Source organism: Pongo pygmaeus, chromosome 23 (assembly GCF_028885625.2).
Source record: "Pongo pygmaeus isolate AG05252 chromosome 23, NHGRI_mPonPyg2-v2.0_pri, whole genome shotgun sequence".
Lineage (NCBI taxonomy): Eukaryota > Metazoa > Chordata > Mammalia > Primates > Hominidae > Pongo > Pongo pygmaeus.
In genome coordinates, this window is record NC_085931.1 from 43,423,438 (window position 1) to 43,449,899 (window position 26,462).

Here is a 26,462-nt window from a genome sequence, read left to right on the forward strand (position 1 = left end):
TTCAGTAAGTTATTTAATCTCTACAAACTGTAAAATGGGGATAATAGTACCTACCTCTAGGACTGTTCATTTAATCTACTGACATTTATTGAGCACTGTGCCAGGCCCTGGAGACACAGAGTTGTAAGATTTAAAATGAAATAATAGAGGTGTTGGGCTTCGCACAGGACCTAGTAGACGATAAAGATCCAATAATAAAGAATAGCCATGAATTATACAAAAAAAGGACTATTTCTTAGCTATCCATGGGCAGGATACAGGGGAGCGAAGTGTATTCTGAATCAGGGGACTCTGGAAATGATCTTGTACGATTGAGCACCTCCTTATCCTGGCTGAGGCTATCTCTAAATTTGAAATCATAGTCAAAGCCAACAGCTAAGAAATAGTCTTTTTTTGGTACAGTTCATGACTATTCTTTATTATTGGGCCTTTACTGAATACTAGGTCCCATGCCAAGCCCGGTGCCTCTGTCATTTCATTTAAACCTTACAACTCTGTGTCTCCAGGGCCTGGAACAGTGCTCAATAATGGTCAATAGATTAAATGAATGGTCCTGGAGGTAGGTACTATTATTCCCGTTTTATGCTTTATGGAGATTAAATAACTTATACCCAAGATCACAGAGCTATTGAATGGCTACCACACACTTTACCTATATCAACTCTCATACTTCTCACAACCTTCTCCTGAAGTAGGCTTTATTACACCATTTTACAGAGGAGGAAATGGAGTCCAAGAGAGGTTAAGAAACTTGCCTGAGATGCCACAGCTAATTAGTGGCAGCCCTGGGATCAGAACCAGACCAGCTAGTCTGACTCCAAAGCCTGTGATCCTATGGTCTGTCTAGACCACCAGCACTGGGTTTGTCTCTGATTTCTGTATTTTCTGTCTATGCACCCAGCCCCGAGCAGCTCCAGGAAGATGCACATTCAGGCAGGGGATAGTTAGAGAGGCCATGTTGTTCTGGGGAGAGTATTTTGGGCCCCCGTGTTCCCTGGTTCTTCTCAGGGATGTTCCACTGATCCCCACCCACTTGATCCTTTTCCTGCTGCATCTCTCTGACATCACCCAAGACCAAACCAGCTCATCTTGAAAAGCTTGGGGAGCCCAGGAGTGGAGGAGCCAGCTGGGGCAGCCTGCATGGGAGGCAGGGCTAGGGATCCTACTGCCAGAGCCCAGGGCTGTCATTTCAACACAGCCTTGGCTCCTCTGCAAAGTCTTGCCTCCTGGTTTGGCTGCTTTAAACCTGAGTGAGGCCCAGTCCACCTGCCTTGCCCCCAGCCTGCTCACTACCTGAGGTTTGCTATAACACCCCATGCAGGAGCCACCCTCACTTGTGCTTAGAAGGCCCCTGTGCTTGGTTTAATGCCCTGCCATCTCTATCTTAAAATTCTCGACCAGGCACGGTGGCTCACACCTGTAATCCCAGCATTTTGGGAGGCCGAGGTGGGCGGATCACCTGAGGTCAGGAGTTCAAGACCAGCCTGGCCAACATGGCGAAACCCCGTCTCTACCAAAAATATAAAAATCAGCCGCATGTGGTGGCACACGCCTGTAATCCCAGCTACCCAGGAGACTGAGGCAGGAGAATCACTGGAACCCAGGGTGCAGAGGCTCCAGTGAACCAAGATCGTGCCACCGCACTCCAGCCCCGGCAACAGAGCAAGACTCCGTCTGAAAAAAAAAAAAAAAGAAAGAAAAAAGAAATTCTCAATCCTTTTGAAAAGAGGCTCTGCATTTTCATTTTGCAGTGGGCCCTGCAAATTATGTAGCCAGTCCTGCTCAGACCCAGCTAAGGCATCCGAGCACCAGAAGCCTGCCCAGCAGAGAATTTCCAGGAGACTGCTGGGCAACAGACAACAAGCCAGGGGTCCTAATTTCAGGGTTCATGTTCATGAGGTCAAAGAACTCTGTGGACTGTAGGAAGCCAAGAGAATGAATTCACACATTTCCGGGATGATGTAAATTTATCGGCTTAAAACAGTTTTTTCTATTACTCCCATAAATAAACATAACAGCCATTGAACGTGCTGTTGCTTACTAGTATTATAGAAACATTAGAGATAAGGATCAGTTTGATTTAAGCAGAAAAGTGAACCTGGTCTCCATGCTTCTTAAAGTCTTTTGCACCTTCTTGCCACAACCCTGAAGTTGAATCATGATTAAATTCTTCCTTGAGATCCTGCCAGTAAACCAGACACCTACTCAGATGCAAGCATTGTTTCTACCTTCTCTAGGAACCTTCTGCCTCAGTTAGCAGCCCTGCCCCTATGCCCCGCCCCGCATCATTCTCCATTTCCAGCCTTTCCTTTCCTCCTGGTTCTTTCCTCTTTGTTTCCCAACAGATTGAGCATCACAGTCCCGATGCTCAGGCAATGCTATCCAGATTCTCTCCTTCCTTCCTCTCGTGGCCCATCTCAGATGCTGCCAATTTCTCACCTTTGGTTCCTTCCCCCCTCACCCTCCTGCTCTCTGGCTTTCGTCCTCTGTATTAGAACTGCCAAATATCATACCTGTAATCCCAGCACTTTGGGAGGCCAAGGTGGGTGGATCACGAGGTCAAAAGATCAAGACCATCCTGGCCAACATGGTGAAACCCCATCTCTACTAAAAATACAAAAATTAGCTGGGCATGGTGGTGTGTGCCTGTAGTCCCAGCTACTCAGGAGGCTGAGGCAGGAGAATCACTTGAACCTGGGAGGCAGAGGTTGCAGTGAGCCCAGATCGTGCCACTGCACTCCAGCCTGGGTGACAGAGTGAGATTCTGTCTCAAAACAAAACAGAAAAAAAAAAAAAAAAAAAAAAAAGAACTGCCAAATAAAGATCACCCTTCATGGTTCAGAGTTTCATCAGCCTGATTCCCTGGAAATAGGGTCACCTCATGACTTCTGGAGGCCTGAGGCACTTTTGTCTTTGGGGACCTTTCTTTTGTTAAAAAAAAATGAAAATTATATTTTATAACTCTTTTGATATAAAGATAAGTATGATCAAGTCTAAATTGTATTCATTTTTAAAAATTATTATTTTAAAATACATTAAAACATTTTCGTGTGCGTGTGTGTGTGTGTGTGTGTGTGTGTGTGTGTGTGTGCTTTTGGACAGGGTCTTGCTCTGTCGCCCAGACTGAGATCATAGCTCACTGCAGCCTCGACCTCTTGGGCTCAAGCAATCCATTCACCTTGGCCTCCCAAAGTGCTGGGATTACAGGCGTGTGCCACCCTGCCCGGCCTCTTATGGGCTTTTAAAGTATTGTGGCTCTAGGCACTGTGCCTACTGTGCCTAAAGGAAGCTAATGAAGAAGTCAGGACTGCTTTGAAGGGCTTGGTAAATGCGAGTAAACCTTCATAAAACCTTTTCTCTCTGGGAAACCATACTACTTTGAACAAACAAACAAACAAAACATTGTATTTCTCGGCATGGTGGTTCACGCCTGTAATCCCAGCACTTTGGGAGGCCGAGGCCAGCAGATCGCCTGAGGTCAGCAGTTTGAGACCAGCCTGGCCAACATGGTGAAACCCCGTCTCTACTAAAAAATACAAAAATTAGTCAGGTGTGGTGGCAGGTGCCTGTAATCCCAGCTACTTGGCGGGCTGAGGCAGGAGAATCACTTGAACCCGGGAGGCGGAGGTTGTAGTGAGCCGAGATCGCACCCCTGCACTCCAGCCTGGGTGACAGAGTAACACTCCATCTCAAAAAAAAGAAAAATTATATTCCCTTTGTTGGAAAAACAATATACTTACAAAGAAAATTTTAATGAAAAAAGAACCCTTTCATAATCCCATATCCTAACACAACTCATTTTCAGTTTTGTGATTCACCTCCTTGTCCAGATGCAAAGTTATTTTCCTCTTCCAGATGCAAAGCTATTTTACACAATTAACGGCTGTTGTGTTTGTGCAGTTTTGTATTCTGTTTTTTCCATTTAACATAATTTTCTTGAAAACATTTTCCATGTTTCTTTTCTTTTTTTCTTTTTCTTTTTTTTTCTGAGATGGAGTCTCGCTCTGTCCCCCAGGCTGGAGTGCAGTGGCGCCATCTCGGCTCACTGCAAGCTCCACCTTCCAAGTTCACGCCATTCTCCTGCCTTAGCCTCCCAAGTAGCTGGAGCTACAGGCGCCCGCCACCACGCCCGGCTAATTTTTCATATTTTTAGTAGAGACAGGGTTTCACCATGTTAGCCAGGATGGTCTCGATCTCCTGACCTCATGATCCACCCGCCTCAGCCTCCCTAAGTGCTGGGATTACAGGCATGAGCCATGGCACTCGGCCTTTTCTTTTTTTTTTTTTCATGTAGTCCCGCTCTGTTGCCCAGGCTGGAGTGCAGTGGTGCAATCTCCGCTCAACACAACCTCCGCCTCCCTGGTTCAAGCAATTCTTCTGTCTCAGCCTCCCGAGTAGCTGGGATTACAGGCACATGCTACCATGCCTGGCTAATTTTTGTATTTTTAGTAGAGACGGGGTTTCACTATGTTGGCCAGGCTGGTCTCGAACTCCTGACCTCGTCATCCGCCCGCCTCGTCCTCCCAAAGTGCTGGGATTACAGGCATAAGCGACTGCACCTGGCCATTTTCCATGTTTCTACAGTAGACTTTGTAACTACCACGTTGACTTGTGATTGATTCACTCCCCCTCTGCTGGTTTCTCAGATCTTTTCTGACTCTGCTTACGTCTGTCTCATTGCTTCCTTTTCTTCCTTCCATACATTCAGTCTGTGCCACCTGATCTTTCTGTAAATTCTCCCCCCAGGTAGTCTGATGGATGACTTCAACTACCAGCTTTATAGGGCTGAGGAGAATGGGCTTTGCAGGTGGTTCTGCCGAATGGCACTTAGCGTTCAATGATCTGCGTCTGTGGCCTGCGCATGGCCTTTCACAGTGCATCACATGCATTTGACAGTCAGGCAGGCCATGGGGCAGATCTTGTTAACTTCTCTGTTCTAGTAATGGGATCAGATGGTCAGAGTCTGAAGGTACCTTAGGCATGATCCAGTTCAACTTCCTTATTTACAGATAAGGAAACTGAGGCTCAAGGAGGTTAACAGACTTGATCACAGTCATAGAGCCTGTGAGTAAGGACTGGAAACTTGGTTCCTTAACTCCCAAAGCTTTATGCTCTTTCCTCACTAGCATATGCTCTATGAATTTGATAAAGAAGAACTGATGTTTATATTGCTGTACCATTAGAGTGTACACTTCTATTACAGAATTATATATATATTCTTTGTATGTTTATATAAAATAAATAAAAATAAAATATGGAAATATATTATATATAAAACAATATATTTTATAAAATGTTTTCTATAAATATAAAAATATATTTATTACATATGTAATATTTTATGTATTTAATTTATATATGTATATAAAATATATAATATAAAATATATGAGAGAGATATATATATTTTTTAGAGACAAGGTCTCATTCTATTGCTCAGGTTGGAGTGCAGTGGCACGATCATAGCTCACTGTAATCTCAAACTCCTGGGCTCAAGCAATTCTTCCCCCCAGCTTCCTGAGTAGTTGGGATTACAGGGGTGCACACCATGCCTAGCTAATTTTTAAAAAAGCTTTTGTAGAGATGAGGTCTCACTTTGTTGCCCAGGCTGGGCTCAAACTCCCGGCCTCAAGCAATCCTCCCACTCCCAAATTGCTGGGATTACAGGTGAGAGCCTGTAAGATGGCACCTGACCATATTACAGAATTATATTTATAATTATTTTGTTCCCTATTTTATTTTTATGTTACTATAATGGAAAAAAGAAAAGCTTGACAGTACAATTTTTAGTAAAGTACATACTTTAAAGTTATCTGGCCCATTACAGGAGAGGTGCTTAACTGACCCATGTTCACACACACAATGGTTAACTTCCCCTTTTTTTCTTTTTTTTTTTTTTTTTTTGAGACAGAGTCTCACTGTCACCCAGGCTGGAGTGCAGTGGTGTGATCCTGGCTTACTGCAACCTCTGCCTCCCGGGTTCAAGCGATTCTCCTGCCTCAGCCTCCTGAGTAGCTGAGATTACAGATCACTTGTTTTCTTAATGGTCACTTTGTCTCTGATCAGTTGACTCACTTATTACTAAGGTGTCCCAACAGTCAAATTGATTATCTTACCTGTTCAGAGACAAGGAGCAGACCAGTCTTTGTCCCAAAATAACCAGGCCAACACTGGTACTAGCAACCTACAGACAATAAAAGCATTTATTATTAAAACAAGTGAGTGTCAATTTTGGCCATCAATATAATTTCCAATAGTTGAAACATTATAAGCCCAACTTTCCCCCTTAGTCTAAAGACATTGGAAGTCTAAAAGACATTGGAAATAAATACCTCTGAAAATCCTGTCTTGTAGTTAGGGAAGCTCCCTTCAAAGACTTTTTGTTTGATGATCTCCTTTGAATTTTTTTTTTCTCCTAATCTCTCTTCTTTATGTACATGTGTATGTGCCTATGTGCATATGACATTTTTGTTAGGTTTATTATATCCTTCTATCAGATTGCATCTGGCCTTCATTTGCTCAAGTAAAAATGAATTCTACCTTGATTGACTTATTTAGATTAAAAAAAAAGAGAATTCCAGCTCTCCATGTAACTTAGGTAGGTGATGGGAAGAGTGTGCGTGAAGTAGAGACTGGAGAGAGATTTTACAATGTATGAGAGTGTGAGTGCTGGCCTCCCATCCTGCCACACATACCCTTCCCTCAACTCTGACCTCACTGAGACAGGGTCTTACCCTGTTGCCCAGACTGAAGTGCAGTGGTGCAATCATAGCTCACTGTAGCCTCAAACTCCTGGGTTCACAGCAACACTTCCACCTCAGCCTCCTGAGTAGCTAGGATGACAGGTGCACAACACCACCACACCTGGCTAATTAAAACAATTTTTTTTTTTGTAGAGATTAGGTCTTGCTATGTTGCCCAGGCTGGTCTGTAACTCCTGGTCTCAAGCAATCTTCCTGCTTCGGGCTCCCAAGACACTGGGATTATAGGCATGAGCCATCACGTTCAGCCTCCATCCTCACTCTTAATCAATGTAGCATCCCCACCCTCTTCAAACATTTCAAAGCTGCTGGCCAACAGTCCACAGCAGGAGTAGGACTGGCATCTACAGGCTGCTCCACTGCCTCCCCAGACTTACGAAGTCCATGGAAACGATGGTTTCAACTGTGGAGTTCTTGGGTTGGGTGAGCATCATGATGGAGGCAGGGATGTCCAGGGTGAAATTGCCTGGTTGTAGATTGATCATGGGAGGCTCTGTGGCCATGATGCTCACCATGAAGGGCTGGGACAAGATGTAGATCTCTGCAATCTGCTCACATTCCAAGAAAGAAATAAAGATTGTGAGGCGTGGGTTGATGAAGGGAAATCACAAGGTTAAGATGGCCTGTCATGACTAAATCTTACATTGTGCAGTTAGAATAGAAAAAAAGCTCTTTAATAATAATAATTACACACAAAAATCAAATGATGATAACAGTTGGCAGTTACTGAACACAATACTTGATACTACCCACTGTGCCAGGGGCTTTATGTATTACACATTTAATCTTCAGAAAATCCCTGTGAGGCAGATTCTATCAGCATCCGTGTTTCATAGTGGAGAATTTGAGTTTTACAGAGGTTAAATGATGTTATCAAGATTCTAGGGGAATAAGTGGTAGAATTGGGATTCAAATGTAGGTCTGGGCTGGGCACAGTGGCTCACACCTCTAATCCTAGCACTTTGGGAGGCTGAGATGGGTGGATCACTTGAGCCCAGAAGTTTGAGACCGGTCAGGGCAACATGGAGAAATCCTGCCTCTACAAAAAATAGAAAAATTAGCTGGGCGTAGTGGCTTGTGCCTGTAGTCCCAGCTACTCGGGAGGCTGAGGTGGGAGGATCACTTGAGCCGGGGAGGCGGATATTGCAGTGAGCCAAGATCGTGCCACTGCACTCCAGCCTGGATGACAGAGCGAGACCCTGTCTCAAAAAACAAATGAACAAAAACAAATCTAGGTAGGTCTATCTGACTCAAGATCCTTGCTCTAAAACCAGGATGCTACATGAACATCTCTTTGTCCTCAAGGGCAATCCCTAGCCCGGAGGTTCATTATGTTCAATACTTAGTGTGCTATGAAGGCACAATATTAACAGTTGCTTTACTACAGTTACAAGTGTGGGCACTAATCCTTCATTTAACAATTGAATCCTTCATTTACACTAATAAATCCTTTATTTAAACTAATTATTTCAAGTATGGTGGAATATTGTGGAAGGCACGGGTGATTTATTTTGTGAACTTACAATTATACTCTAACTTGTATGTTAATTGCACTTTGTATTGTTCAGTAAATATTTGTGGATATTTGATTAAGAGAAAAAACTCCCAATAATAGATAGAGGGACTTATCCAAAAAGGAATACATAGAACCCACAAGTCTTCCAGAAGTAATTGCAGTGGAGACAAATACACTATCAAGACTCAAACCCTGAGCACTTACCCGGGAGAGCACGTTGCCAAGGCCTTGAGAGTTTTGAACAAAATGGTTGGAAATCTGGAAAATAAAGCCCATTATGTCACTGTTAGGATTTTACCTGGATCGTCTTTTCAAGGAAAATGTAGTGTCCCCTGTAATTTTATGAATTGTGAAGCTGTTACACCATAAAATATTCAGTGTTTAAAGGTGACCTATCATTTTATAGCCCAATCATAGGGAATCCGAGGCTCAGAGAAGTAAAGTGACTTGCCCAAGGTCACACAGGAAGTTATATTTCTTTTAACTCTGGGAACAATACAGTCTATTGTTAATAACTGTAGAACGTTTACACACGGATTGTACGTATATAGTACAAAAAACTTTTAGTTATATGTATATTACAAGCTATGTGTACATATTCTTTATATATATTACAATCTATGTGTACATATTCTTTATATATATTACAATCTCTCTCTGTGTACATATTCTTTATTTATATATATATTACAATCTATGTGTACATATTCTTTATATATATTACAATCTATGTGTACATATTCTTTATATATATTACAATCTATGTGTACATATTCTTTATATATATTACAATCTAGCTATGTGTACATATTCTTTATTTATATACATATTACAATCTATGTGTACATATTCTTCATTTATATATATTACAATCTATGCGTACATATTCTTTATATATATTACAATCTATGTGTACATATTCTTCATTTATATATATTACAATCTATGTGTACATATTCTTTATTCATATATATATTACAATCTATCTATGTGTACGTATTCTACAGTCATTAACAATAAGCCTTGTGTTATTGTCCCCACTTTTAGGGATTACTGAGATACCGGATGCTTAGGAATTTACCTTCAGAGATGAATGATTTTCAAGTCTGCAGCTAAAAGTGTCTAATTCTCAGCATCGTAAGGTAGCCACTGCTGCCATACTTACCATTCTGAATATAAGCTTTATACCTACTTATATAATTAAAACATATAGAATGAGAAGATTCAAAAAGAGATGCTCGATAAAAGTTTTTGGTTGACTGGCTAGAGATAGTGCTGTCATTATAAAAGGGAGGTGCATGACAGAGAATCAATGAATATCTGTATTATTACTGATCACTGTAGATAAACCAGCTGTAATTACAACCAGGATAACTATGTTAGCATAATACAGGGAATAATGATGATGATGATGATGATAAGCAACAGTTATATCACACTTATTCTGTGTTGGGGATTGGTCTGAATGCTTGACATGTATTTAAATCCTTTAATGCCCATATAAACTCTATGAGTATGGAACTATTATTATCTGCCTTTTCCAGATGAAGAAATTCTGGCCCATAGAAGTTATATAAATTGAAATTACCTCTAAGGTCACAGGCAATACATGATGGAAAGGGGTCTTGGTATTATTGGAGATTAATCTAGAACAGTGGTGAGTGGTGAGGTATCGTGAAAAAACAAATTTAGCAGAACTGGAAACTTGACAACTCCCCAATTAATACAGGTTGAACATTCCTAATCTGAATATCCAAAATTCAAAGTGCCCCAAAATCCAACTATTAAATGCCGACATGATACACAACGGAAATGCTTATTGGAGCATTTTAGATTTTGGATTTTCAGATTAGGGCTGCTCAATGGGTAAGTATATATAATGCAAATATCCCAAAATCTGACAAAATCCAAAATCCAGAACACTTCTGGTCCCAAGCATTTTGTATAAGGGATGCTCAACCCGTAACAATGTTCACTCCACAATTCCCTCATTCCTTCACTGTCTTGCTGGGAGTGATAGCCTAAAAAGATCCAGGAATCGAAATTATGGCATAAAAGTTCTATAATAGGATGCTTATAAAAAGGCCGAATGATGGTGACCATTGACATCCTCAGTTAACTCTCCTCACCTCTTTGGTGGAGAGAGTGACATTGAAAGCCCCAGCTGTGAAATGAGCAAAGGACGCAGATTTAAAGAAATACTCGGTGATTCCAATGTAGAGCATGGAGTTGCTGCGTTCTGGGAGCACCAAAGGAACTGGTGAGAAGAGGGGGTCGGTGAGGTTTTCCAGTGGGTAGAATACGCCCTGTGGGAAAACAGAGAGAAAGACCAGCGTATCAGGTGAAAACTCAAATTCTAAGAAGACTAAGAAGATGGACCCTCTGAAGTCAGAATAAGAATTCCAGAAGCTCAGGCTGGGCGTGGTGGCTCAAGCCTATAATCCCAGCACTTTGGGAGGCTGAGGTGGGTGAATCACTGGAGCACTGGAATTTGAATTGATTGAATGATTGTTTTTCCATGATCAACCTGGGCAACATGGCAGGCTCCGTCTCTATAAAAAATACAAAAATTAGCCAGGTGTGGTGGCGTGTACCTGTAGTTCCAGCTACTTGGGAGGCTGAGAGAGGCGAATCCCTTGAACTAGGGAGGTTGAAGCTGCAGTGAATTGTGACTGCGCCACTGCACTTCAGCCTCCAGCCTGGGTAACAGAGGGGGACCTTGTCCAAAAGAAGAAGAGGAAGAGGAAGAAGAAGAAAGGAAGAAGAAGAAGAAGAAGGAGAAGGAGAAGAAGGAGAAAGAGAAGGAGAAGAGGAAGAGGGAGAAGAAGAAGAGGAGGAGGAGGAGGAAGAAGAAGAAAGAAGAAGAAGAGGAGGAGGAGGAGGACGAAGAAGAAGAAGAGGAGGAGGAGGAGGAGGAGGAGAAGGAGAAGGAGAAGAAGAAAGAAGAAAGAAGAAGAAGAAGAAGAAGAAGAAGAAGAAGACTAGAAACTCAGTAATGATGAAAAACTGTTAAGGCTTTCTGACTCCTTGACCAGTGACTATTTTTCAAAAAGCTCTTAGGATTCTTGAGCATATTTAGGTGTGTCTGTTCACCCCAGGGTGTAACCCAATGAGAACCCTTGTTTGAACTTTTCTAAGACAAAGAAGGAGGTGTATTTAGCTGGAAGGACAACTCTGAGTAAAAGTACTTCCTGAGGTGCCATGTAGTGGTGACAAACACTTGACCTTCAAAATCTGTGTCTGCTGAGTACCTGCGGAATCACAGAAAGAACCCAAGACTCCAAATGGTTTAAGGCATTTTTTTGTAGCATTTCTATCACTGTTCTCATTAGCTATAGGGCGTTATTACCAAGTATTGTCTTGTCCAACATTGAACTGAGTTGAAAGACTCTGGTGAGTGAAATATGAGCCAATATGCATTTTAAAAGACAATGATATTAGCTTTGGGGCAAAATGAAACATAAGCACAATGATTGTTTTTCCATGATCAGTGAACACTAATTCCACGTGCTTATGGCCCTGACAGAGGTCAGTAGCCCTCAGTTAAATCCACTAACCTGAACACTTAGGAATGGAAGTGCCAACGTGTACCAGCTACTGATGTGTTTAGTTCCAATAAATGCAGACTGCTCTACTAGCTGCCTGCTAGCCTCAAACCTACTCCTAGGGGCAAAGACATATGATCCTTCTCCTGAAGACGGCAGACATATGTTGTACAATACAATCATTTGCTTATTAATAAAACATTCAAGAGTCTTTTGAAAAGGTGTAAACATGAGGCAGTCACTTGAAAGGAAATTAAATTATTCGGAGAGCATATATATATATTTCCTTCTGTACAGAATCATTGTTTTTTGTTTTTGTTTTCGTTTTGTTTTGTTTTGTTTTTTTGAGACAGAGTCTTGCTCTGTCGCCCAGGTTGGAATGCAGTGGTACGATCTTGGCTCACTGCAACCTCTGCCTTCCAGGTTCAAGCAATTTTCCTGCCTCAGCTTCTCAAACAGCTGGGAATGCAGCCATGTGCCACCACACTGGCTAATTTTTTGTGTTTTTAGTAGAGACGGGGTTTCACCATGTTGGCCAGCCTGGTCTCAAACTCCTGGCCTCAAGCGATCCACCTGCCTGGGCCTCCCAAAGTGCTGGGATTACAGGTGTGAACCACCGCGCCCGGTACATAATCATTGTTTTCTAAATATTGGCTGTTGACAGCCAGGCTGAGGATTCTGATGATGATAAAGTTACCTTCAAGTTCAGGTCAAGGTAGCTCTCAGTAATTTCTGGAGAACTGATTAGGGAGTAATCCAGCAGAGTGTAGTTGTCAATCTTGGTTAAAACTAAATAACCAACAAAGAAAAAAGAAAATCCATATTCATTAAAGGCATAGTATAATATATGAATGATGTCTATCTAGAACAATATAATTTTAAATTCTCTGTTTAAAAGATCAATTCCTGCTTTTCATAAGTAATACATGTTATCTTTTGAAAACCCAGGAAAAGTAGATAAATCAAAAGAAGAAAGTGAAAATTTTTTCCAAGCGTATTACTCTGAGAGAAGCATCACTAAAATTTTGGTGTGCAGTGGTCCCCCTTATCTGCAGGGCATATGTTCCAAGACCCCAGTGGATGCCTGAAAGTGTGGACAGTACCAACCCCTACATACACTGTAATAAAAGGAATGTGAATGTGAACGTGAATGTGGTCTCTCTATCTCTCAAATTCACATTGAGATACTGAATATTTTTAAACCATGGTTGACCACGGATAACTGAAACTGCAGAAGGCAAAACTGCAGATAAGGGAGGACTACTTTTTAGGTATACACACATACAAACACACAAAATGCACGTATAGTTTGTTTTTTGTTTTTTTTTGAGACAGAGTCTCACTCTATCACCCTGGCTGGAGTGCAGTGGTGCAATCTCAGCTCACTGCAACCTCTGCCTCCTGGGTTCAAGCAATTTTCATGCCTCAGCCTTCCTAGTAGCTGGGATTACAGGCACCCACCACCACACATGGCTAATTTTTATATTTTTAGTAGAGACAAGGTTTCACCATGTTGGCCAGGCTGGCTTCGAACTCCTGACCTCGAGTGATCCACCCACCTTGGCCTCCCAAAGTACCAGGATTACAGGCGTGAGCCACCATACCCAGCCCTATATAGTTATTTTTTAAAAAGGAAATTAGTACAAACACAAAACTCATATCAATATTTAGAGATATATATTGGGTTGGTATAATGAAAGACTTTTCAGTTTGATGTTATAAATTGCAGTTAGAACTTTATTTTTTTTTTTACAAGGAGTATGCTTTACTGTTGTCATTAGAAATATTTTTAGAAACAGATTGTGTGAGAGAAAATAAAGTCCACTAAATTGGAGAGGCCAAGGACATTCTTAGGCACAGTGCTACTAATCCAAATAATTTTATGTATTATCATTTTCAGAATAAAGCAGAAGTCAAGGGGACCAGGGTGCAGTGGTGGGTGAAGTTCTGGGTGAAGTTCCAGAAAGCACAGATTGGGCTGGGTGTGGTGGCTCATGCCTGTAATCCCAGCACTTTGGGAGGCTGAGGTGGGCGGATCACCTGAGGTCAGGAGTTTGAGACCAGCCTGACCAACATGGAGAAACCCCATCTCTACTAAAAATACAAAATTAGCAAGGTGTGGTGGCACGCGCCTGTAATCCCAGCTACTCAGGAGGCTGAGGCAGGAGAATCTCTTGAACCCAGGAGGCGCAGGTTGCGGTGAGCCGAGATTGTGCCATTGCGCTCCAGCCTGGGCAACAAGAGCAAAACTCCGTCTAAAAAAAAAATAAATGAAAGCACAGATTTTAGTGTCTGAAGCTAGTTGTATGTGCAGTGACTCAGGGCTCAGGTTTCCCACTCGGCTTTGGAGAGCTGCTTTCCTGACCACCATCATGTGTTCTACAATATGAAGACCTACTCCCTGTTCTAGAGAAAGTTACTTGAGCATCATATCTTCTCTCTTCTTGCATGTCATAGATGGAGAGGAAAAGCAAGAAGAGATGAAGTGTCTTGCTAAGATAAAGGAATAATATTATCCTAAGCCACCATAGTTTTTATTTTTTATTTTTCACTTTTTTTTGGAAACAGAGTCTTGCTCCGTCACACAGGCTGGAGTGCAGTGGCACAATCTCAGCTCACTGCAACCTCCGTCTCTCGGGTTCAAGTGAGTCTCCTGACTCAGCCACCCAAGTAGCTGGGATTACAGGCCTGCGCCACCACCTCTGGCTAATTTTTGTATTTTTAGTAGAGACAGCGTTTCACCCTGTTGGCCAGGCTGGTCTTGAATTGCTGACCTCAAGTGAGTTGCTTGCCTCAGCTTCCCAAAGTGCTGGGATTACAGGTGTGGGCCACTGTGCCTGGCCATTGCCACAATTTTTAAAATACTTTCAAGTCGTTACTCTGAGGGACAGCAATCATTTCACAGATTTGGTGAATGAGGCTCAGAGGTAAAGGAACTTGCTCAAGGAAAGCTAGAACATGGCAATCCTTGGTTACTTCTTTCCTCACTACATCTCGTTTTCCTTCCCTACATCTCCAATCCATTCATTTTCTTTCATCCATCTGCATCCATTTATCAGTCTAATACATATATTTTTTGAGACAAGATCTCACTTTGTCACCTAGACTCCAGTCTAGGTGACAAAATTCTATATAAAATTTTTTTTTTTATAGAAACAAGGTCTCACTATGTTGCCTAGGCAGGTCTTGAACTCCTGATCTCAAGCAGTCCTCCCACCTTGGCCTCCCAAAGTGCTGGGACTACAGGAGCAAGCCACTGTGCCTGGCCACAATCCAATATTTCTTAATCTAATGGGCTAGGTGCTGTGCCTGACGCTGGGGGCACAGCAGTGAGTCAAAGTTCCTGCACCCAAGGAACTCATAGTCTTGGGGAGTAGACAGATATATCAATAGGAAATTATAATCCAACACAGCAAAGGCTGATCTAAACTGAGCTCCTGATGGTCCTGCTACAAACTTGTTCTTATGTTCTTTCCCATCTCAATAAATGCTAAATCCCTTCTTCCAATTTTCCAGCTGCTTAGGGTTTTACCCACCAAAGTCACCCTTCACTCGTCTCGTGACCCACATTTGATCTGTTGGACAGATACCACTGCCTTGACCTTCAAGATATATCCAGAATCCCAACATGCCTTACCATCTTCATCACCCCACCCTAGGCCAGCCACCATCATTACTTGTATGGGTCACTGCACTCATCTCTTAAGTAGTCTCTTTGCTTTTGTCCTTGACCCCCTTCCTTCCCATCTATTTTTTTTTAGCACAGAAGCCAGACTGATCTCCTTAAACTGTAAGTTAGGTCATGCCGGCCTTAGTCTTCAAAGGCATCCCATCTTAGATTAAGAGGTGGACTTTGCAGTCCCTACACATCCCTGAAGATCAAACCATCCCCTTTCCTCATCTCTGGCCTCATTGCCTGCTCTCCCCCAACCCCCTGCTCCTAGTGTGTCCTTCTCACAGCCTCCCCAGCACACTTGAGATATTCAACCTCAGGGCTTTTGTGCTTGCAGTTTCCTCGATCTGGAATCTTCATCTAGATTGAGCAGCGGCTCACTTTCTACTCCCTTTGGGTTTTTCTAGTAATGCCACCTGCTCAGTGGTGCCTTTCTTGGTCACTCTATCTAGAATGGAAGTTCCTCTTCAGCTCCTCCACTGCTTTATTTTTCTTCTTACCACTTATCACTGCCATAACTTAAATTTTACTTGTTTATCTTGCTTGCTGTCTGTCTCCTCCCACTAGTCCCCTCCCACTAGTCCCATGATGGCAGGTATGTCTGTTGCCTCGGAATACTGCTGCATCCCTAGCACCAAGAACAGTGCTCAGTCTATTTCAGGTGCTCAGCACACCATTGGTGAATGAATGGATGGAGTGCAAAGAGAGAGAGAGATGTCCAAAGTGTCATGTGAGCACAGAGGAGGCATAACTTTATGGAGTGGGGGCTGTCAGGTAAGGTTTCCTGGAAGTGGCTATGTCTGAGCTGGGTCTTAAATATAAAGAGGAGGAAACACAACATATAAAGAGAGGTAGAGAATGGAAAGGATTAAATCCTCCAGGGTTTAGCACAGTGCTGGCTAAACTCTGCAGGTTTAGAAATGGGCACTCAATACATATCTGTTAAAGCAGTGGTCCCCAACCTTTTAGCACCAGGGACCAGTTTAATGGAGGATGATTTTTCCATGGCCTGGGGTTGCGGGGGATGGTTTCGGGATGAAACTGTTTCACCTCAGATCATCAGGCATTAGATTCTCATAAGGCACATGCAACCTAGATCCTTCGCATGCACAGTTCACAATAGGGTTCGAACTCCTATGAGAATCTAATGCTGCCACTGATCTGACAGGAGGCAGAGCTCAGGCAGTAATGCTCAGTCGCCTGCCCATTGTTCACCTCCTGCTGTGCAGTCCAGTTTGTAACCTGTCTGTGGCCCAGGGATTGGAGACTCCTGTGTTAAAGGAATGAAAGGATGGAGGAGAGAGGAAGCTCTTCCAGGCAGAGAAAACAGCAAAAGCAAAGGCAAGGGGTGAGGAGGGCAGTGGAAATAGTTTGATTGATGGGGCAGAGAAAGGTAAAGAGAAAGATGAAGCAGAGAGAGGTAAGTAGGAGACAGGGTGTGGTGAGTCTTGTAGTCCATGCTAAGGTGCGTGGACTTGATGCTCAGGGCACCCACTGCAGGCTGAGAACCCCAGAATAACCTGGTCAAGATTAATGTTAATCCCTCTGAAGAGAAGGAATGTAATGCCACTGCTTAGGTTAGTGCTCGTGAGGGTTTAATTTGTGAACCTACATCTCATCCCCCTGGAGCCACCCCTCTTGCAGCAGTGAAGTTAGTTATTAGCCAAAGAGTACATATGCCCTACCACAAGGCACGTCCTCCCAAGCACCTTCCTGGGGCTCTAATTTACAGAATATGAAGCAGGATGGAGAGCTCAAGCTATACTGCCTTGAAAAGCAAACCCAGACAGTACCAGCTTTTGAAGGTGGGAAGACAACCATCTGGAAAAGACAGTTCTAAGACTCACCCTCCAGTGTGCTGAGGTTGGCATTTAGCTCTTTGACTTCACTTGCAATAATGGGACAGAGCTGGCCACAAAGGAATAAAAAGAAAAAAGCAAGTTACCACGTTGTACTGGAACCCCTTATTGATGGGCCTAGACCCTGCAAACAAAGGCCTTCTGGTTAGCAGTCATTATCCCTTTGGTTGTCGAGACTTTCTCTTAAATTTGTTGATGTCTACAGGCCTCGCTTTATGTAGATACGGGTGGTATGTCACTGAATGCCAGCTGAACTTTGTAGCAACTAGCACTACATCCAATCAGCCCTGTAAAGAGTGAGTGAGCCCTTGTTGTTTCTTTCTGTGACATGATAGGGCATGCGTCCCAGTCCATGCTGTTATACCCGAGGAACCTGCTGCTGGAGCTGCTGTATCTTTCCTGACTGCCGGGGGTGCTGCCAGCTTGCTATCTCCTCTAGGAGCAGCTGCATGCCCTACCTGGAATGGTTAGAGCTGGAGCCTTTTTTTTTTTTTTTTTTTTTGGGACGGAATCTCGCCCTGTCACCCAGGCTGGAGTGCAGTGGCGCAATCTCAGCTCACTGCAAGCTCCGCTTCCCCGGTTCACGCCATTCTCCTGCCTCAGCCTCCCGAGTAGCTGGGACTACAGGCGCTCGCCACTACGCCCAGCTAATTTTTTGTATTTTTAGTAGAGACGGGGTTTCACCGTGTTAGCCAGGATGGTCTCGATCTCCTGACCTCGTGATTCACCCGCCTCGGCCTCCCAAAGTGCTGGGATTACAGGTGTGAGCCACCGCACCCGGCCCCAGAACTGGAGCTTTTACTTTCCCCCTGGGCTAGTTGGAGAGCATATTATATCAGAGATCTACTTAGAGATCTATTTTGTTGCCACCTTTTTGGAATTTGAAAATTAGTCTTGAGTCAGATTAATATTTTTAGGAAGGGGCAGAGGTATCAGCACTGATGTGCCTCTTGTGTGCTCATTGATGTGCTTGGCATAGTAGTTACAACACAGGCTTGGGTGCCTGGGGCCGAGGGTTGAATCCCTTGGCAAGTTACTTGTATTCTTTGACCTCAGTTTCCACATCTGCAACATTTGCATGGAGATGATAATTGTATCCACCTCATCATGTTGTTGTGAGTAGAAATGGAAGTAATCCATGTAAAATTGCCCAGCTTATAGTAAGCATTGAGTAAGTGTTAGCTGTTGTTGGTTTAACTCCATTTCACCTTCACTACAGCCTTGAGAGGGGGGCATGACTGTCCCCTGATTACAGATGGGAAAACCAAAGCTTAGAGAGATTAAGTAAGTTGCCAGGTGTTGCATAGCCAGGATTTGAACTCTAGTCTTACACAGCTAGACAGCTGTGGTCTCAGCATTCTTTTCTATCTTCCAGTGGCACAGAGAGAATCATAGAAACATCTATTATCTTTAAGCCATAAATCAATTTCAGGCAAACTTAATTATTGGCTTCTGTGATATAACTCATTCTTCACTGGCCTCCTGTCAGAGGCCAAAGGACCGTGCCTCGTTTCAAACGGGAATGATCAAGTTTGGGGTCCTTGAGGATGACAGTGCACTTTGCCAGGGACTCTAATGTGCACACTCATTGGCATTCAGCATCTGTCAGGTAAGGATGGAGAAGGACCATAAGGCTTCCGAGTCCTGGACAGCTGTGCCATCTCCTGGGATGAGCTGTGCCACCTCCTGGGACGAGCTGCTTGATGCTTCTGAGTGTTAATTTCCTTACTGACTTTCATTAAGCATCTAATGTCTGTCAAGCACTGAGCTGAGCACTAGAGAGATGGAGGTGGCCAGACACTGTCTTTGTCCCTTCTTTTCCAGAAGAGTCTTCCTTCTTTTCTAGTCCTCCTCATCCCTGTCCTTATCTCCCCCAAAATACAGGTAAAGAGTTCAGGGAAGGTGTGGTCAGTATTGGAAAGAGAGTGCATAGCCAATTCCATCTTTCCCTTCTTCAGACACTGACTTCTGAGACTGGAATACTTATAGCTTTGGAAGGGATCTTAATATATTCTATTTTCTTAACTTATTCCTATTGTATTTCCTGGAAATGCCTCTTCTTATCCTTCATTCCTTACATATACAAATCCTACCTATATGTTAAGATCTAGTTCAAGTTCTGCATCCTCTAAAAATTATCTCCCAGGACACTTCCAGGCCCTATTTCTTTAAAATTTTCCATTTCTCTGAACCTCTCCTGTTCAATCTAATGATCATGTAACTGTATACTAAATTCAAGTACTCAGTTAATTATTGTTTCACAAGCCCGAGTTTGAGCTTTTGAATAGATAAGTGTATCCCTCTGTCCTATTCCCAAAAGACCCTAGTCCATGGCAGCTGAGCATGCAATAGGTACATAATAAGTAAATTCTTGTTGGTTGTTTGCCCACCCTATGGTAAGAAATTTGAGAGATGTGCTGTTGTTTTCTTTATCTCTGCATCCCAAGCACCTACCACAATATTTGGCACATAGCAGGGATTTGAGAAACTGTTACTAAGTTGCAAAGGATATTTAATGTGTGTGAAAGTGCCTGGAATAGTGCCTAGCACACAGTAGATGCTCAATAAAGGTTTCTTGATTAAGAATTAATTAAAGGATTGGCCGGGCGCAGTGGCTCACGCCTGTAATCCCAGCACTTTGGGAGGCCGAGGTGCGTGGATCACGAGTTCAGGAGATCAAGACCATCCTGGCCAACACAGTGAAACCCTGTCTCTACTAAAAATACAAAAAGTTAGCCGGGCATGGTGGCGGGCACCTGTAGTCCCAGCTACTTGGGAGGCTAAGGCAGGAGAATCCCTTGAACCCAGGAGGCGGAGCTTGCAGTGAGCCGAGTTCACGCCACTGCACTCCAGCCTGGGCAACAGAGCAAGACTCTGTCTCAAAAAAAAAAAAAAAGAATTAATTAAAGGATGATAGAACTGCTACTAATGGCATTTTACTGTGGTTGTCTACCCTCTAAAGACTCACCATTTCATTTAAGTTCTTTAAAATGGGTTTCTCCATGGGCTCAGCAAAGGAGTTATACAGAACACTAAGGAAAAAATGAAAAAAAAAAAAAAAAAAAAGGTTACTCAGAGACCATAATCAGCCATTTGTAAACCTTCCCTAGGCGATGCCTGAGTATCCAGCCCCTGACTAGCCACTGCCCAACCCAGGGCTGTCACTCACCTGAGTTCTCCGGAAAATGAGACGTGGGCATGGCTCAGTTGGGCATAGCAATCCTGGAGCTTCACGGTAGGATGACCAAAGTCATTTCGGGTCAGGATAATGATACCGGTAAAGTAGACTCCAGAGAGAAACAGATCAGCTCCTCCTGTGTCTTGGCTGTTTAGAGAAAAAGTGCAAGGTTATCCAAGCCTGAGTCAGGCACAGAGATGGATCTTGTTTCTCTGATTACCCAGAGACTCTGAGCTCCTGGACTGCAGTGACTTTGTCATGTTCACCTCTGACTTCCTTGCACTTACAACAGGTAGGAGCAGAGTGGGTGCTGATTGAATATTCACAGAACAGACGAAGTACTGAATATGTGAAAGCTAACAGCTATTGGGATATTCTAATTATTTCACCCTGAGTGCTCTGGCCCTGGCAGTGAGTGAGCTTGAATTGAGCACCCTTCATATACAATGTTTGTTTGGGGAGAGAAAAGAAAGGGTAAGATTGGCAACACTTTATTCAGGAGGGGCATAGATGAGAAAGTGATGCTTAGATGTAGTCTGTGAACTCCTTGAGGGAGTGGATTGTGTGTTACTCATTTCCATGTCCCCAAGACTTAACATGTGGCCTGACACAGAGTAAGTACTCAACATATGGTTGATGAGTCATTGAATAAATGAATGAATACATGAATCTATGTTGCTGTGGGGAACGTGTCATTTCTCTACAATCTACAAGACTGGAGTTCTTTAGATGGGGATAAATGTTACATAGTAGGCACTCAATAAATGGTTGTTGACTTAGTGGATGAATGAATGTGTTATCCTATGGCACCAACCAAGGCAGACCTAAACATTACACCCAGAATAGTGGTTTACACATCATAACTGGCCTGTAAAAGTACCTTGAATCTGATTTCTTCCTTCTATACGAGGGTGCAAAGGCCTTCCAGTTGGGCTCGGGCTTAAGCTGACTACCATCCTTCAAGCTCTGTGTGAGGGAGAAAGACTCCATTTCCCATCAGTTACTCCTGCAGATGGGGAAGTGTGTTGAATGGCTGGCTCAAGATCATGCAGTGATTTGTGGGTGATCTAAAATGTTGAGCATGCATCTGTTTCTCTGATAGTCAGGGACTTCTACTTCTTAAAAGAATCTTAAATGACATTCGATCACATGCTCTGCCTTTAAGGGAAGAATATTTTTCACCAAAACCCCCCAGCAGGGATTTCCTAATTTAAGCCTCACCTGGAAAAAAAATGTTTTTAAGAAAGATTGTTAATAATAAGGGAAAGAAGCCTACTGCCAAAAACGTTGGTGAATTTCTACATTTTCCATTTTTGCTCACATTCTCCCAGAACAGCTGCAGACATTTCAGTGGAATACTCACAAAAGTGGAGACTCGAACCCCCAGTCTGTGCTGATGTTGGCAGTGCCATGGTTGGTTAGCACTTTGATTCCCACCCCAGGCACAAAAGCCAATGAGGTATTTGGAAATGAAAAGGCACTGATTTTTATACTGCAAAACCAGAAACAAGAAGTTAGAGTGACTCTTCCAGCACATCTCTTCAGTCAAGCAAACTTAGGAACACAGTGGCAGAACTCTTACCATTGAGGCCATTGTGAATTCCTGCAGAGAAAAGAACCTCCTGTCTGCAGGGCTGTCTCTGGGAACTGCCTCCTAATTCTCCTCAAACTCTTACCAGGAAGTCCCTTGATTCCAGTTGATGAGGGAAATGAGCAAGTTTAGAAATATATATGTAATTTTCTTCTCTCTCTTTTTTTTTTTTTTTTTTTTTGAGACAGGGTTTCATTTGTCTCCCAGGTTGGAGTGCAGTGGTGTGATCATAGCTCACTGCAGCCTCGAACTCCTGGGGTCAGGCAATCCTCGTGCCTCAGCCTTCCAAACAGCTGGGTCTAGAGGCATGTGCCATCACACTTGGCTAATATTTTTTATTTTTTTTGTAGAGGCAGGATCTCACTGTGTTGCCCAGACTGGTCTTGAACTCCTGGCCTCCAGCAAGCCTCCTGTCTCAGCCTCCCAAAGTGTTGGGATTACAGGCATGAGACAACTCGCCTGGCCTAGAAATATATTTGTAAATAATCAAACAATCTACTTGTTTAGTTTATTTAAAGACAAAAAAAAAAAAAAGGCACAACATTGCTATCATTATTTTTCCTTCAGCAGTTCCAGTGTTTCACGAAAGGGGTGATATTCGTATTTTGCATGGCCCAGCTATTTTTTTTCTTTTTTCTTTTCTTTTCTTTTTTTTTTTGAGACAGAGTCTCACTCTGTCACCCAGGCTGGAGTGCAGTGGCACGATCTCAGCTCACGGCAATCTCCGCCTCCTGGGTTCAAGGGATTCTCCTGCCTCAGTCTCCCAAGCAGCTGGGACAACAGGCGCATGCCACCACACCTGGCTAATTTTTTGTATTTTTAGTAGAGACGGGCTTTCACCATGTTAGCCAGGATGGTCTTGATCTCCTGACCTGACCTCGTGATCTGCCCGCCTCAGCCTCCCAAAGTGTTGGGATTATAGGCGTGAGCCACTGCGTCCAGCCCTTGGCACAGCTATTTTTGTAGAGGACTATCATACACATTACAGGACATTTGGTGCATATGCCAGTAGTGTCCCTCCCCACCTGTCATTGGGACAATCAGAAACGTGCCTTCCTCCTATTTCCAAATGTCCTCTATGTGGACAGTATCTTTGCTAGTGGAGAAACTTAGAGAGTTGACTTCCCCTAGGATTCTCCGGGATGTCAAAAGGGTAACAAGGAGGCAGTGAGTTGCATGTAATCTGCAAAGGTAGATGGCCACGTGCTTTATAAGAAATTATTATGAACAGCTGGGCGTGGTGGCTCACGCCTGTAATCCCAGCACTTTGGGAGGCCGAGGTGGGCAGATCACAAGGTCAGGAGTTCGAGACCAGCCTGGTCAACATGGTGAAACCCCATCTCTACTAAAAATATAAAAATTAACCAGGTGTGGTGGCACATGCCTGTAGTCCCAGCTACTCGGGAGGCTGAGGCAGGAGAATCCCTTGAACCCGGGAGGCGGAGGCTGCAGCGAGCCGAGATCGCCCCACTGCACACCAGCCCAGGAGACAGTGTGAGACTTAGTCTCAAAAAAAAAAAAAGAAATTATTATGAATATCTATTGAGTGGTTGCTGCCTGCCAGGCATTGTGGTAAGCGCATTACATGCATTAGCTCATTTTAACTCTCACAGTAATCCTATGAGTTGGTTGCTGTCTTTGCAATCCCCATTTCAGAGATAAGAAGATAAGGAAAGTGGCTGAAGTCATATATAAGTGGCAGAACCAGACCTGGAACCCTCCTCAGTCTGACTTCAGACTGTACTCTTCACCACGAGGCTATGCCACTTCACATATTGTGCAAAGAGTGCTTGACTTGGAGCCAAGTTTAGTACCAGCTGTAAAAACTTGGTTGGGCAAGGCACTTAACCAGATTCAGTCAATCACTCAAAAGAAGTGCTATTCACAGGTAGGTGGGGGAGACAAAATGAGTTCATCTGTGTATAATTACTGCACCCGAGAAAGGGATTGTTGTGAATGAAGATGAAGAAAAATTTAAAACATAAATGTGATAGCTGATAAGAGACAATTATTTGCTAATAATATTTCCTCTTCTATGTATCCTTTCCTACCTAGTCTCTGTCACACAACCTGAGTCCCACTGTGGGAAGAGGATGGCAGAGATTCATTTACTATATCTTGGAAATATTTTCATTTTGATACATGCAGTTCTAACCAATTCTTTATAACTGCTGCAGAGTATTTCAAACTGTGGATGGATGTACCATTTCAAAAAAAAGCATTCCTATGTTGGTGGACATCTAGGTTCTTTCTAGCACTTCTGTATTATACATAATGTCACAGTGAACATCCTCATACATACTACTTGTGTACATGTAATGTACTTCTCTTTTTTTTTTTTTTTTTTTTTTTTGAGATGGAGTTTCACTCTGTCGTCCAGGCTGGAGTGCAGTGGCGCAATCTCGGCTCACCGCAAGCTCTGCCTCCCAGGTTCATGCCATTCTCCTGCCTCAACCTCCCGAGTAGCTGGGACTACAGGCGCCTGCCACCACGCCCGGTAAATTTTTTGTACTTTTAGTAGACATGGGGTTTCACCGTGTTAGCCAGGATGGTCTCGATCTCCTGACCTCATGATCTGCCCACCTTGGCCTCCCAAAGTGCTGGGATTACAGGTGTGAGGCACCGCGCTCGGCTGTGTACATGTACTTCTCTAAGGAGGATGCTGAGAAGTGGAATTGTTGGGTCAAAGAGCATATACACACACACACACACACACACACACACACACACACACCACACACACACATATATACACATATATATAAGATTATATACTGTATTTTTACTGTTCCTTTTCTATGACTAGATATGTTTAGATATAAAAGTACTTACCATTGTATTACAATTGCTTACAGTATTCAGTGCAGTCTCATGTTATACAGGTTTGTAGCCTAGGAGCAATAGGCTATGTCATATAGCCTAGGTATGTAGTTAGCTATACCATCTAGGTTCATGTAAGTACACCCTATAATGTTTGCACAATAATGAAATCACTTAATAAGGCATTTCTCAGAACACATTCCTGTTGTTAAGCAATACATGACAGTAATTTAAAATCTTGTAGTAATCACATTTTAAAAAGGGAAAAGAGAGGTGAAATTAATTTTCTTAATATTTTTACTTAAGCCAATATATCTAAAACATTGTCATATCAACATGTAACCAATATAAAAATTACTAATGAGATATTTTATTTTCTTCTTTTAAAAAAATAAGTTTTCAAAATCTGGTGTGTATTTTATACTCACGATACACCTCAATTCAGACATTGGATTTTATGAGAGATACTGACCTATATATGTTTAGCATCCCACATCCAAAATTTTTAAGTGCTGACATGATGCTCAAAGGAAATGCCCCTTGGAGCATTTTGGATTTTTGGATTGGGATGATAAGTAAGTATAATGCAAATATTCCAAAATTCAAAACAATTAAAAATCTGAAATACGTCTTGTTCCAAGCATTTTGGATAAGGGATACTCAACCTGTATTTAGATTTGATAAGATTTTCAGTTGAAAAAGTAAACTTACAAAATTGTTCCAAACATACTTAAAAGCTTTTCAGTAGTCAAACTGAGCATCAGTTTTTATAATTAAAATTAATGAAAATCAAATAAATAAAAATGCATTTCCTCAGTTGTACTAGCTGCATTTAGTGTTTAATAGCCACCTGTGGCTAGTGGCTACTGTTTAGACAGCACAGGCCTGAAATGATTGTATTGGTTTATCTACCCTGTCTACCAATGCATGAAAATACCTGTTTCCAGCTTCATCCATGTCCCTACAAAGGACATGAACTCATCATTTTTTATGGCTGCATAGTATTCCATGGTGTATATGTGCCACATTTTCTTAATCCAGTCTATCATTGTTGGACATTTAGGTTGGTTCCAAGTCTTTGCTATTGTGAATAGTGCCGTATGAATAGCACACGTATGAATAAACATACGTGTGCATGTGTCTTCATAGCAGTATGATTTATATTCCTTTGGGTATATACCCAGTAATGGGATGGCTGGGTCAAATGGTATTTCTAGTTCTAGATCCCTGGCAAGGAAAAAAACCAAACACCGCATGTTCTCACTCATAGGTGGGAATTGAACAATGAGGACACTTGGACACAGGAAGGGGAATATCACACACCAGGGCCTGTTGTGGGGCGGGGGGGGTGTAGGGTGGAGGGATAGCATTAGGAGATATACCTAATGTAAACGACGAGTTAATGGGTGCAGCACACCAACATGGCACATGTATACATATGTAACAAACCTGCATGTCATGCACATGTACCCTAGAACTTAAAGTATAATAAAAAATATATATATAAATAAATTTAAAAA

General features: G+C 42.7%; 1 protein-coding gene across 1 annotated transcript in view; it reads right to left on the reverse strand.

Moving 5' to 3' along the window:
- BPIFC (BPI fold containing family C) overlaps nt 1-26,462 on the reverse strand; it is a 63,205-nt gene that overhangs the window by 13,908 nt on the left and 22,835 nt on the right. The window contains exons 6-14 of the mRNA XM_054469884.2: nt 21,895-22,023; nt 20,523-20,678; nt 20,322-20,385; nt 17,342-17,402; nt 12,519-12,610; nt 10,406-10,582; nt 8,481-8,534; nt 7,138-7,308; nt 6,116-6,183 (exon numbers count right to left, since the gene is read on the reverse strand). Of these exons, the coding sequence (XP_054325859.2) occupies nt 6,116-6,183; nt 7,138-7,308; nt 8,481-8,534; nt 10,406-10,582; nt 12,519-12,610; nt 17,342-17,402; nt 20,322-20,385; nt 20,523-20,678; nt 21,895-22,023 (972 nt within the window). The remainder of the gene's footprint in view (nt 1-6,115; nt 6,184-7,137; nt 7,309-8,480; nt 8,535-10,405; nt 10,583-12,518; nt 12,611-17,341; nt 17,403-20,321; nt 20,386-20,522; nt 20,679-21,894; nt 22,024-26,462) is intronic.